Source organism: Podarcis melisellensis (genome assembly GCF_964234715.1).
Source record: "Podarcis melisellensis genome assembly, chromosome: 13".
Taxonomy (NCBI): Eukaryota; Metazoa; Chordata; class Lepidosauria; order Squamata; family Lacertidae; genus Podarcis; species Podarcis melisellensis.
In genome coordinates this window covers 51,232,744-51,244,898 of record NC_138545.1, presented here as the reverse complement: position 1 = coordinate 51,244,898, position 12,155 = coordinate 51,232,744, and the positions used below count along the sequence as shown (strand labels likewise).

The 12,155-nt window shown below is 41.4% G+C and overlaps 1 protein-coding gene across 1 annotated transcript; it reads left to right on the top strand.

Annotated features, from left to right (window-relative positions):
• The first annotated feature begins 570 nt into the window (after window positions 1-570).
• FRRS1L (ferric chelate reductase 1 like) lies at window positions 571-10,389 on the top strand. The gene is made up of 5 exons (XM_081884308.1): window positions 571-1,071; window positions 2,294-2,378; window positions 4,677-4,815; window positions 7,323-7,569; window positions 8,697-10,389. Exons 1-5 carry the CDS (start codon window positions 609-611, stop codon window positions 8,867-8,869), a joined length of 1,107 nt encoding a protein of 368 aa, XP_081740434.1. The 5' UTR covers window positions 571-608; the 3' UTR covers window positions 8,870-10,389.
• The last annotated feature ends 1,766 nt before the right edge of the window (window positions 10,390-12,155 follow it).

Genomic DNA, 12,155 nt, shown 5'->3' with positions numbered 1-12,155 from the left:
TATGTATTGATGGGGTTGTGCAGAGTTGTTAAGGCAGCAGAGAGCATTGTTGGCTGCCCACTCTCCACCTTAGAGCAGATTTATGCCACAAGGTGCCATAGGAAGGCACTGGACATAGTAAAAGATCCATCGCATCCTGGTCACTGTCTCTTCGAGCTCCTGCCGTCGGGACGGAGATACAGGACGATGAAGACAAGAACGAGCCGTCTTAAGAACAGCTTCTTCTCCAGAGCGATCTCAGCCCTGAATGGGAAGCCTGGACTTTGAAAGTCATCTAATCTTCCTTGCTGTATTATACTGTATTGTTTTAATTAGTGTTTTTATAGTTGTTCTGATTTTGTGTGGAGTGCCCTACCTGGGTGGATGGAGCAGCCAAGTAATTTCGTTGTCCCCGAGAGGGGGCAATGACAATAAAGATATTATTATTATTATTATTATTATTATTATTATTATTATTATTATTATTATTATTATGTAGGGGGGCGGAAGCCCCCCTACGCCCACGCCAATGTGTGTGTGTTTCCCTGTGTAAAAACAAGACCATGTTTCGCATGGACTGGGTCCCACACTCGTCCAGCCAGTGATGGCGATGGGAAGGCGCTCTGCACATGCTCCTGAGCCCCCTTTCCCTGCCGCCTCAGCTTTCGGCCGTGGGGAGGGCGCTCTGCACATGTTCAGAGCCCTCTCCTCCCCCGCTCTCTCATGCGCTGAGGAAACCGGTTCCGGGGACTGAGCCCCTCCAGCCCGGAGAGCGGAGGCGGCGGAGGCGCCGGCGCACGGAAGACGAAGCCGCCCGGCTCCAGTCAGGGGCCGCCGCCGCCGCCGCCGCCGCCGCCATGGCCGCGCGTGCTGCCGCCTTGCTGTGGCTGCTTCTGCTGGCCGGGCCCGCGCCGGCCTCTTCGTCGTGGGGCAGCCCGGCGGGCGGGGGCGGCGCGGGGTCCGCTGGCGGCGGCCGCGGGAGGGAGGCCGACCCCGGCGGGGCCCAGGCGGGCGAGCAGCGGCAGCGCCACGACTCCTCGTACGGCACCTTCGCCAGCGAGTTCTACGACATGCGCTTCCTCTCGGACGAGGGTGAGGGGACGGAGCCGGGCGGCAGAGGGGCTTGGGAGGAGAGCGCGGCTCGCCCTCGGCGCCAGGCGGGAAGGCCTTTCCCCGGCGGCGGCGCCCTTCGCCCCCTTGCCCCCTTCAGGGCTTCTCGGGCCCGCCGCTCGGAGCCCCGCAAAGAGCCGGCGGGGATCCCCCGGGAAAGCGGGCGCCGGGTGGCGGGAGAGGCGAACCGACGCCTCCCGGGGCCAGCCTGTTAAGAAAGGGCCCTGGCTGGATCTGGCCAAAGGCCTTATTATTATTATTATTATTATTATTATTATTATTATTATTATTACTTTTTTCTGGGTACACGGGGTGGGTTAATTTTTTCTGGGGGTACACATACTCCTAAACATTTTGTGAATCTGTTTGGCCTCATTGAGGGGCAGTATATAGCCCAATGGTTGCCATCAATTTGATTTGAATTAATTTTATAATGAAATGATTTTAGAATGTTGTATTATTTTATTGTTGTTAGCTGCCCTGAGCCCAGCTTTGGCTGAGGAGGGCAGGATATAAATAAAAATTATTATTATTATTATTACTATTATTATTATTATTCTTATTATTTCAATATGAGTAGGAAAAGGAGAGCATCCCTAAACATTTTTTAAGAAAAAAAGATGATGATGATGATGATTTTCCCTGAAGGGAACTCAAGGAGGCTTGCGGATCAAATTAAGCCTTAAAACAAGGGGGAGAGCAAACCCCCAAATTAACAAAGCAATTCAACTATATATGCCAGGATTATATCTCTCTGTCCTGGCAGTTTGGTTTATTATATGTTTATTATATTCTGCCACATATTTAATTTTTTGCTTTGATTCTTCAGATCAAAATAAGAATGCCTTAAAACAAGGGGGAGAGCGAACCCCAAAAATTAACTAAAAAATTAAACATTAATAAATTAAAACTATATACGCCAGGGTTATATCTGTCTTCTCTATCTATCCTGGCAGTTTGGATTGTGTGTATATATATATATATATATATATATATATATATATATATATATATGCCCTGCCTCCCGCCCCCTAAAATAAAGAATGGCTAAAAACAAGTGGCGAGGAGCAACCAAATTTTTTTTTAAATTAAACATTGATAGAATTGGAACTATATATGCCAGGACAAAACTTATATGAAATTTTATTCTTTAAAAGAAAGTATATTCTGCCACATATTTAATTATTTGTTTTGATTCTTCAAGGTTATCCTTTTCCTACTGCTCCTCCAGTGGATCCATTTGCAAAAATTAAAGTGGATGACTGTGGGAAAACAAAAGGATGCTTTAGGTTGGTATGAAACATGTTTGCTTTTAAGTTTATAAATGCTGACATTCTGGCTCCCAAACATGTGCTGTCCATGAATTTTTATATAAATGTTTAATACTAGAATATATCTATGGCTGTTACATTGCAATCTTGAACCCAATGGCATGCATGTTTACTGGAATTTGAAATATATTTTCCACTTAAGAACTCTTGTTTGCCAAACCTTATTTATTTTTTAAATATGTTTTTATTGTCTATTGCTTGTGGTTCACTGCTGTGAACTCCTTTAGTGGGAAGGGTGGAATAGAAATGCAGTCAATCAATCAATCAATCCATCTGTCAATCAGTACATTTATTAAATTACTTATGTACTACCTTTTGATGCATAGCCTACCCAAAGTTTTCTGTTTTCATAAAAACACAATCCATATAAAAATATCTTTTTTTTCTGGGATAACCAAAATAACGAGACCGTATTACAGAAACTATTGATTACCTTTCAGCTAGTAGTAGCCAGGTTCGAAGTAGCAAAAAACTGGAATATGACTGGGATGTGGATGATTGATGCCTGAACTTAAGAGGTTATGGCACACAGCCATTGGACAGAAAGTTGCATTTAATTTAAGACTGGCAAAGACTAAAGTAATGATGATGGGCTACTATGTGACTTGGAACTTGTTTGCAGTATACATGAAGGAATTCGTGGCACTTGCCATACCAGCTTTGTTTCTTAAACTCAGACCGAGATTAACGCCTAAAGAAATTCCCCAAGTCTACTTTTGCTAAAAATATGGGCGGCCCAAATGTTTAGGTGGACCTTATTTGACAGATTGGTGTTGTATGGTGTCGTTGTCACTACCTGCTTCGTATCGTCAGCTTTTTAGTTGTATCTCTAAATGCTCAAAAAAGTTTAAAAACATAGAGACATACAGTATGTGTTCTAGATATTTAATGCTAATAAACTGTTTCTTCTTCTTTCGATGTAACCCACTGTGCAACCCCAGGATGATGGATGAAATATAAATCTCAAAAATGAATGAATGAATGAATGAATGAACGATGGAAAACTGTTCATTTTGACAGTGTAGACAAAATTGATTGATGATCTGGCCTACCTGGGTGTAGAAAACAAGAATAGCATCATCTACATGGATAACAATTGAAGGATAACCTTAAGAATAGGATAACCTTAAGAACAAACTTAGTTGGTTGTTTTCATTTTAAAATGCTTACATTGGAAAAGGATCTTGGAGACTTAAATCACATTTTTAAAAAATAAATAGGCTTTTCTGTATCTCAGCCAATCAGAACTGTCTCCTTAAGTCTTTCATTCAAGAAATTTAGTATAAATTGTTGTTCCAGTAATACCAGCTCAGCTTAATAGGCTATTCTTCGCTGCCAAACTTAAATGTTGCTAAGAACTTTTTTTTAAAAAAGTTTGTAGTGGTGTACTTAAGATTATATCAGGAAATACTTTAGCTTTAGACCCTTTCTTGATTTTACTGAATGTAATTGAGGAAATTATGTACAGTGTATTGATTGCTGTGGTGAGTTATGGATGAAGCACTGGAAAGCCCCTCAACCTCTAGCAGTTTGGAAGCGGCAATTGAAATGACTAGATTCGGCTGAAATTGACAAATTAACAGAAGCACTTAATATAGGAGAAGAGTCTTGCAATGCACCAATGTCATAAATGAATAGATTAGTAGAATATACATTGCCATTGCATTAAGCTAAACTTGATTTTGTGATCTTTGTGACTGATACTTTATGTTTTGGGTTTTTTGTTTACCCCATTTTCAGCGATGTATGATCAATGTTTTTGCAAATTTTATGTAATAATATTAGTAATATTAGTTCTTGATGAGGTTAAGAGAAAGGGCCTTGTCCGATGTGGAATCCGGATTATGAATTCTGTCTCCAGGTATATTTGATAGACCTTCCCAACATCCATTTTTTAAGTGTGCATTAAAACTGTTCAGTCATTTTTATTCTCTTTGGAATTTCTGCTCTTCTGTTTTTATTCTTTTGGTTTTGTTGATTTATAGTTTGATTAGACACACTCTTTTTATTTTAAGATTTTGTAAGTAGGCATAGTGCCAAGAGAATGCCTACATTTGTGTGCTTAATATTGCTGTCCTATGCATGCTCAGTGATTGGACTGCAGTGCTATTTGCCATAGATTTCCATCAGACATAACCCTAAGTCAGTAGCAAATTTTTCAGCTGGATTGAAAGTACAGGTAAACTTAAACAGAAATGTTCCTTGTATATCTCTGAATTATAGGCAGTGATGTTTTGTCTCCTCTGTCACATGTAGGTATGGTAAACCAGGATGTAATGCAGAGACTTGTGAGTACTTTCTCAGTTACCGCAGAATAGGAGCTGACATAGAGTTTGAACTGAGTGCCGAGACAGATGGTTGGGTAGCTGTGGGATTTTCCTCTGATAAGAAAATGGTAAGATGGTGTTAATAATAATGAAGCACTGATTCATTTTTGAGAAAGAAAGGACAGATGAATAAAAATTAAGTTAATGTATTGATTTGCAAAGTTTTATACTTGGACATGAAATTGTAAGTTAGAAAAATGTTAAAAGTAAAACGTTTCCATTTTATGCCCAAGGTCCACTTGTTTGATGTTAGACTGGGTGCTGAAGCAATGGGGAATGAAAACACAAGAGAGGGCAATTCTTTTATGCCATTCTTGATGTTGGACAGGTCCTTTCTCTTTTTAAATTTTTTAAAAATTGATTTTCAGGTGGTTCAAAAATAAATAAATCCCTAGAAGTAAAGTACGAAATATGACAATGTCATAAGCCTATTGTACAACTTTCGTATTTGTCAAGGGTGACCACAAACACCAAATTAATAGTGCCCCCAAGCGCTTTGAAAAAATAAGACTCACATTGCCCATCAAAGCAGATGGCAAAGATTATTGGAATTGTTTGAGGGGGTATATGAAATAAAGAGCTCTTTTCTCTTTGTCTGATGAACACCCTCTCTATTTCTACCATAATTTACCACCACTGTGTTAGGGATGCTTAGGGAGCTGCTATGGATGGTGTGTGCTCAGCGTCAGGGCATTCTTTGGGCACAGATGAAAAGAACATTGTGAAGCATCAGCACATGTGAATGGCCAAGCAGTAAGAAGGCTTTTGCTTATGCAGGCCTGGTATAAATAAATAGCAGAAGGCCTGGTCAACAGAACAGTGCATTTCAGGCTTGAATGCCCCCACCTTTCAGTTCAATGTTGAGATTTGAAGTCTGGAGCTAGAGATCACAGCCTCCGAACATGGACTTTCTAGTCATCCTCATGCTGGATGAAGGGGGAGGTTCACCCTGTCAGCAACTGGGGGGGTACTTGGTACTTAAGTGGTGGCAAAATCTGCTTTAAAGCATCTCAGATGAAGCTGTAAAGCACTGTGGAGCGTTTGCCAGCCCGAGGAACATAACCTTCTCACCAGTCTTCTGCCAGTTTCATGCCAGTAGTGGGCGGGGCCAGAGACAAGGTGGGCAGAGCAATACGTCTACATTTTGCCTGTGTGCAACTGGGTAGTTTCTACGCACCCACACACATCCTGCTCTAGCTTGTCTCTAGAAAGTAAACATTACTAATTATTTTTACTAAGCAGCATGCAGATAGGAGTAGAAAATAGGAATAGGGGGAAAAACCTGTTGATGCTTCACAGCTTTTCTCAGAGATCACATTTTCCAGAACACAGAATACTCACCCATTTGCTTAGTCATGGGGCCAGACTTGCCATGTTCATGCATACAGCATAGCAGCAGAGTTAAACGCAACGTGCACAAGAAGGGGGTCAAATCCTCTCCCATTTTACCTTTGTGTGCTTGTTCAGTAGAGGCATTTCTGTCCCAACTCTTCTGTTATTGGAGGTGGGTTGGGAGAAAAGTGCTTGGGGTGATGGACCTTGGGAAGCATTCAACTTCCCTCACACAGACACCAATTTGATGTCAAATTTGGATTTGCCCACCCCGACTTGCACATGAACAAGGCAGGTACATGGACAGCAAATAGATATGACAGGAGTAGCCCTATTTTAAAAGTAATAAAAAGAGAAATGTTGGAAATGCCTGTTTTCAGCCTTACTTCTTGGTATCTCTTGGGTAACCCTTTATTATTATTAGGAGAATGTAGCTGGCAGAATCTAGGCAGGGGGTAAGTATCCGTTTAAATCAGGAAGAACTTTCTGACAGAATCAGCCTATATATACACCCTTGTGCAAATTAATTGAAACAAAGCATGTTTTCTGTCTTACTCATAATCTTATACTCAGAAACAAACACAAAAAGTCAGTTGATGATTATGGTATCGGAAGCATGCAGCCAATAGAGGGAATGATACAATATATTGAGGTTCTACGAAAGAGAGTTATTCCAGAGCTGGAAAAGGTATCTTGACGGTACTGGGATATTGCAGCAGGACCTAGCCCCCTGTCACACATCAAAAATGGTGAAGAAATTCATGACAGAGCAGCAAATACAGGTACTTGATTGGCCAGGGAATTCACTGGACGTAAATCCCATTGAGAATTTGTGGGCTATATGCAAAAGTCGCCTCCGTGCTGTAGACTGTACGGCTATGGAAAAGCTCATTCAGGCGCTGATTCATGTGTGGTACAGGCATCCGAAAATCAACAGTGACTGTTCGAAACTAGTAGACTCCATGCCAAACCGTGTTCAAATGCTGCTTAAAAATAGCAGAGGTCCTATCCGTTACTAATGTACGTATATGTGAGTTTTGTACATGTATATGTGAGTTTTGTACAATAAACTACATTGTTTGTTTCAATTAATTTGCACAAGGGGACACCTCTTCCTGCTTAAGAGATTTGTTACTGTTAATGGTTTGTCTGTGATTTGAAGATCTCATGTGAACAATTCCTTCGTTTCTAATGGGTACAGGTGATGTCACAGTGGAATCCTTATTTTGGTTTCTCCATTTAGGGTGGAGATGATGTCATGGCCTGTGTTCACGATGACAATGGAAGAGTCAGAATACATCACTTCTACAATGTTGGACAGTGGGCAAAAGAAATCCCAAGAAATCCTGCTAGAGACGAAGAGGGTCTTTTTGAAAACAACCGTGTAACATGTCGATTCAAGCGTCCTGTGAAGGTTCCCAGAGATGAGACTATTGTAGATCTTCATCTGAGCTGGTATTATTTATTTGCTTGGGGCCCAGCAATTCAGGGTAAGTTGTTCTTCTTTTGAGTTTCTAATTAACTGCAGTTAATTTAAAGCAGTAGTGTTTTCCAGTAGGAATGCATGAAGTTAGCAATATCTAATCCATCATGCATTCACCATAAGCAGAACTAATTCCATTCCACCGTAGTTTGCATGATTTGTATTTAAGCTGTCATTGCTATGCTTTATTTTTTAGTTACAGATAGGTAGCCGTGTTGGTCTGCCATAGTCAAAACAAAAAAAAAATCCTTCCAGTAGCACCTTAAAGACCAACTAAGTTAGTTTTTGGTATGAGCTTTCGTGTGCATGCACACTTCTTCAGATACACTGAAGAAGTGTATCTGAAGAAGTGTGCATGCACACGAAAGCTCATACCAAAAACTAACTTAGTTGGTCTTTAAGGTGCTACTGGAAGGAAATTTTTTTGCTTTATTTTTTAGTTCATGATGTCACTTGAAGAAGTTACATAGCACTCCAGAATTATTGTAGTTTTGTCTCTTCTCTCAATTCAAAGCATGTTCGCTCAACCTTATTAGGGAGATCTCCCCAATAAGTAAGTATACTTAGGTTTTTATTGTAGAGAACTCAGTTCCTTGCACTATGCCTATATGCTGGCAAGGAGACCTTCACGTTCCCAGGAATTGGCAGCTGTTACAGATCTATGCATAGCTTTCTTTGCTGTAAGAAGATACCTCACAAAGGACCAAGCCATACCAGACTACCTTGCTACCGTCTTTGATGTAGGAATGCATGCTTTCCTTTGCACATTTAAAAAAAAGAGCAAAATACAGTGGAACCTTGGGTTGCGAATGTGATCCGTGTGGGAGGCAGGCTTGCAACCTGCAGCGCTGCATCTGCACATGCGTGGCTCGCGATTTGGCGTTTCTGCGCATGTGCAAAGGGCGATTTAGTGCTTCTGCACATGCGCGAGCACCAAAACCCGGAAGCAACCCATTCCGGTACTTCCGGGTTCGGTCCAATGCGCAGCCCGAAAACGCGTAAGCTGAAGCGTCTGTAACCCGAGGTATTGGATCAGACTGACCATTTTGAATGCTAGCTAGTTAGCGAGAAATAGAGTTAACATCTTAAGCAACCCAGCTCAATTTCTTGCTCTCTATTCTTTAACTATTTTAGGTTCTATAACTAGGCATGACATAGATTCTCCACCTGTCTCGGAGCGTGTGGTCAGTATTTACAAGTATGAAGATATTTTTATGCCGTCAGCTGCCTATCAGACCTTCTCTTCTCCATTCTGCTTGTTGCTTATTGTTGCATTGACATTCTATTTATTGATGGGAACCCCATGACGACTGCAAACAGAGACCATTTGTTAGTGAGCATTGCTCAGGACAGGAGCTTTTTCTATTGGAAATGGTATCACTGGACACTTAGTTATTCATTGGCAGCTTGAGCTCCTCTGCTACCTGAGCCATAGTTGTGTGCCAAACAATCACGATATTTGAGAATAATCAAGGAACAATTGTAATTGGCAGAACATTTTTAGTAGATATATAACTTGTTTCATGAAAGATTAAGGCTGCGTTCCTTTTACTTACTAGGGAGAAAGCCTAGCCAAACACAGCATGACTTACTTCTGAGTAGACATAGAAAGGATTGCATTGTTAAACCTATGGGTGTGATGGTGAAATATTATGAGAAACACGTAAATTCTATTTCCTAACACTAAATTACATTTAATTGAGTAAATAAAAAATAGGAATATATCATATTTCATGAGATTATTTAGGTAATATATGTTTAAATACTTACAATTTAAGTGACTGGTCCCAGAGTCAAAATAATGCTAATTATTTTTTTACCTTCCCAAATAAAATTGTGCATAAGCTTAAGTATTTATAGGGCTCTAAAACAAGTCAGCATTAAAAATTATCTTTTGGGAAATGATAGAAGATAATCATTCTTCAGCCAAGAAAATAACTTTTCTATCTGAAAAAGTCACCAACAGACCATTTTAAGAAAATGGCCACATTTTGCCTAATTTATTATTATTTTAAATCTGTGCTACTGGGAAGGGGGGCTGAGAGGTTGATGGATCTTGTAGAACTTCCTTCTCTGCAGGCAGCAAAGGAAGCTCATCCACAAATGCCTTCTTGTTCGCTCCTCCATTGTTGTTGCTCTGACAGCAATGGGGGCCGAGAAAAGGATATACTAGGTTGGAGGCGTGAAACCAGTGGGAAGGGAGCCATTTTAATAATGTGTGAAGGGGAAAAGGGGAAAGAAAAAGTCATTTCCCCCCAACTAAAGCTAAAGCAAGTCCGGCAGGGCTTAGGAAATTATAGTTCCTCTGCCCCCTTCAAATTGCTTCATAGGCAAAAGTAGTGCAATTGGAAAAGTTCTCCGACAAGGATACAAACAAGTGAAAATAATAGCTAAGTTTCCAGTATGGAGTGTACATTTTCTGGAAAAAGCAGCACTATATGAGGTAAGTGACTTAAAAGAAGATGTTTACAAGTGTATATATTTTGACACAATTTGTGTTCCGTTTCTTATGTATGCATAAATGTGAAGCAAGTGAAAGAAGAAAAAAAGAACCCTTTTATCTTGTATTTTTCCTTTATTTGAAATGATATCTCCAAGGGTACGGAAATGTAATTTATGTTGCTGACATGGAATCAATAGACATGGAATCAATATAAAGGAACGACTTGTTCCTCAGAACTATGAATGAACTAAAAAGTGTATTTGAACTAAATGTGTATTTCTACAAAATGTTCAGTACATGGAAATGTAAAAAGAGGTCAGTATTATGTCAGATTTACTGTGTGAAATATGAGTGACAAAAGATAAGTAAAGATAATTTGATGCAGTTTGCATTCTGACTTTCTTTTGTTAGGCTTTATACCTCACAAACATTTGCTTAAAACAACTATGATCTCAGGGCATTTGAAGCATCATCTCCTTGGTGTATAACACACACACACACTCCACCAAATGAAGTAAAAAAATGAGTTTGTTTTCAGTACATGTACAGAGGAAGCCAAGCTGAACGAGGAAGTGGAGGAGTTAGCAGCCAGCAGCAGTCAAACTTAGCTCACTGCAGCTTCTGTGAGCTTGTGAACAGGAGATCCAGAGTACTGGGAGGTCGAGGGAGCTGCTGCAGTGACCTGTTTTGCTGGAAGAGAAGGTGCAGCAACTTGTGACCCACCTAGCCCCAGCTCAAGCAACAGGACAACATGCAAAGTTTCTCGATAGAGCTGAGTCGACTGTGATGGAGCAGCAAGACAGATGGGGTGCCCCCAGGGAGGAGGAAGATTGCCTACTTCGTACGGAAGCTGCAGTTATTTACAAATCAAGAAATAGCAGCAACAAGAAATAGCATATGCAAAACCACAGAGATGCCTCCAAAATTCTCCACCTCCTCCCAAGGCCTGGATGCACTAATAAAAGTTTTTTCCAATAAAGGTACAGCATTTGTATTCCACCCCATACCACGAAGTTCTCTGAGTAGGTGCTCATAAAATTGCAGAGTTGGAAGGGAACCTGACAGTCACTTAGTTCAACCCCCTGCAAGGCAAGAATCTCAGCTAAAGCATCCATGACAGATGGTCATCCAAACGCTACTTAAAAACCTCCAATGAAGGAGAGTCCACAACCTCCGCTGTCCAATAGCTCTTACCATCAGAAATTTCTTCCAGATATTTAGTTGGAATTTCCTGCAGGGCTTTTTTCCAGCCGGACCTCACCGGAACTCAGGTGGGAGCCATTGCCATTATAAGAGAACAAGGGAGGTGATCATGGTGACACGGGAAGTTTCCCCCACCAGAGGGAAGATTTCCAGGACAGTATAGCAAGGCAAACCTGTGTTCAGAAGGTCAATAAAAAGTTAGAAAAAGAGGCTTCCATAAGAATGGACTACTGGATCAGACCATTGGCCCACTTTCCCAAGGGAATATGATACACTGTTAAACAGTTCTTACTGGCAGAGGGTTGGTCAGAATCTCCTTTTTTGTAACTGGAAGTCATTGATGCAAGCCCTACCCTCCAGAGCAGGAAAAAACAAGCTTGCTCCATCTTCCATGCGACAGCTCTTGAGATATTTGAAGAAGGCTATCATCTCTCCATCTCCCCTTTTTCCAAGCTAAACATAAAGGTAAAGGGATCCCTGATGATTAGGTCCAGTCATGACTGACTCTGGGGTTGCGACGCTCATCTCGCTTTATTGGCCGAGGGAGCCGGCGTACAGCTTCCGGGTCATGTGGCCAGCATGACTAAGCTGCTTCTGGCGAACCAGAGCAGCGCACAGAAACACCATTTACCTTCCCACCAGAGCAGTACCTATTTATCTACTTGTGCTTCGTGCTTTCGAACTGCTAGGTTGGCAGGAGCAGGGACCGAGCAACGGGAGCTCACCCCGTTGCAGAGATTCGAACCTCCGACCTTCTGATCGACAAGCCCTAGGCTCTGGTTTAACCTACAGCGCCACCCGTGTCCCTAAGTTAAACATACCCAGCTCCTTTAACTGTTCCTCATGAGGCTTGGCTTCTAGACCCTTGATCATCTTGGTTGCATCCTCTGCACATGTTTCAGCTTGTCAATATCCTTCTTAAATTGTAGCATCCAGAACTAGACACA

What these genes read in the sequence shown, in the direction of transcription:
- FRRS1L (XM_081884308.1), top strand. Translation starts at nt 609, where the DNA reads ATGCTCCTGAGCCCCCTTTCCCTGCCGCCTCAGCTTTCGGCCGTGGGG. An exon ending in AAAACAAAAGGATGCTTTAG is followed by an intron (nt 2,379 to 4,676) that starts GTTGGTATGAAA and finishes TGTCACATGTAG; the next exon opens with GTATGGTAAACCAGGATGTA. An exon ending in TTGGGGCCCAGCAATTCAGG is followed by an intron (nt 7,570 to 8,696) that starts GTAAGTTGTTCT and finishes TAACTATTTTAG; the next exon opens with GTTCTATAACTAGGCATGAC.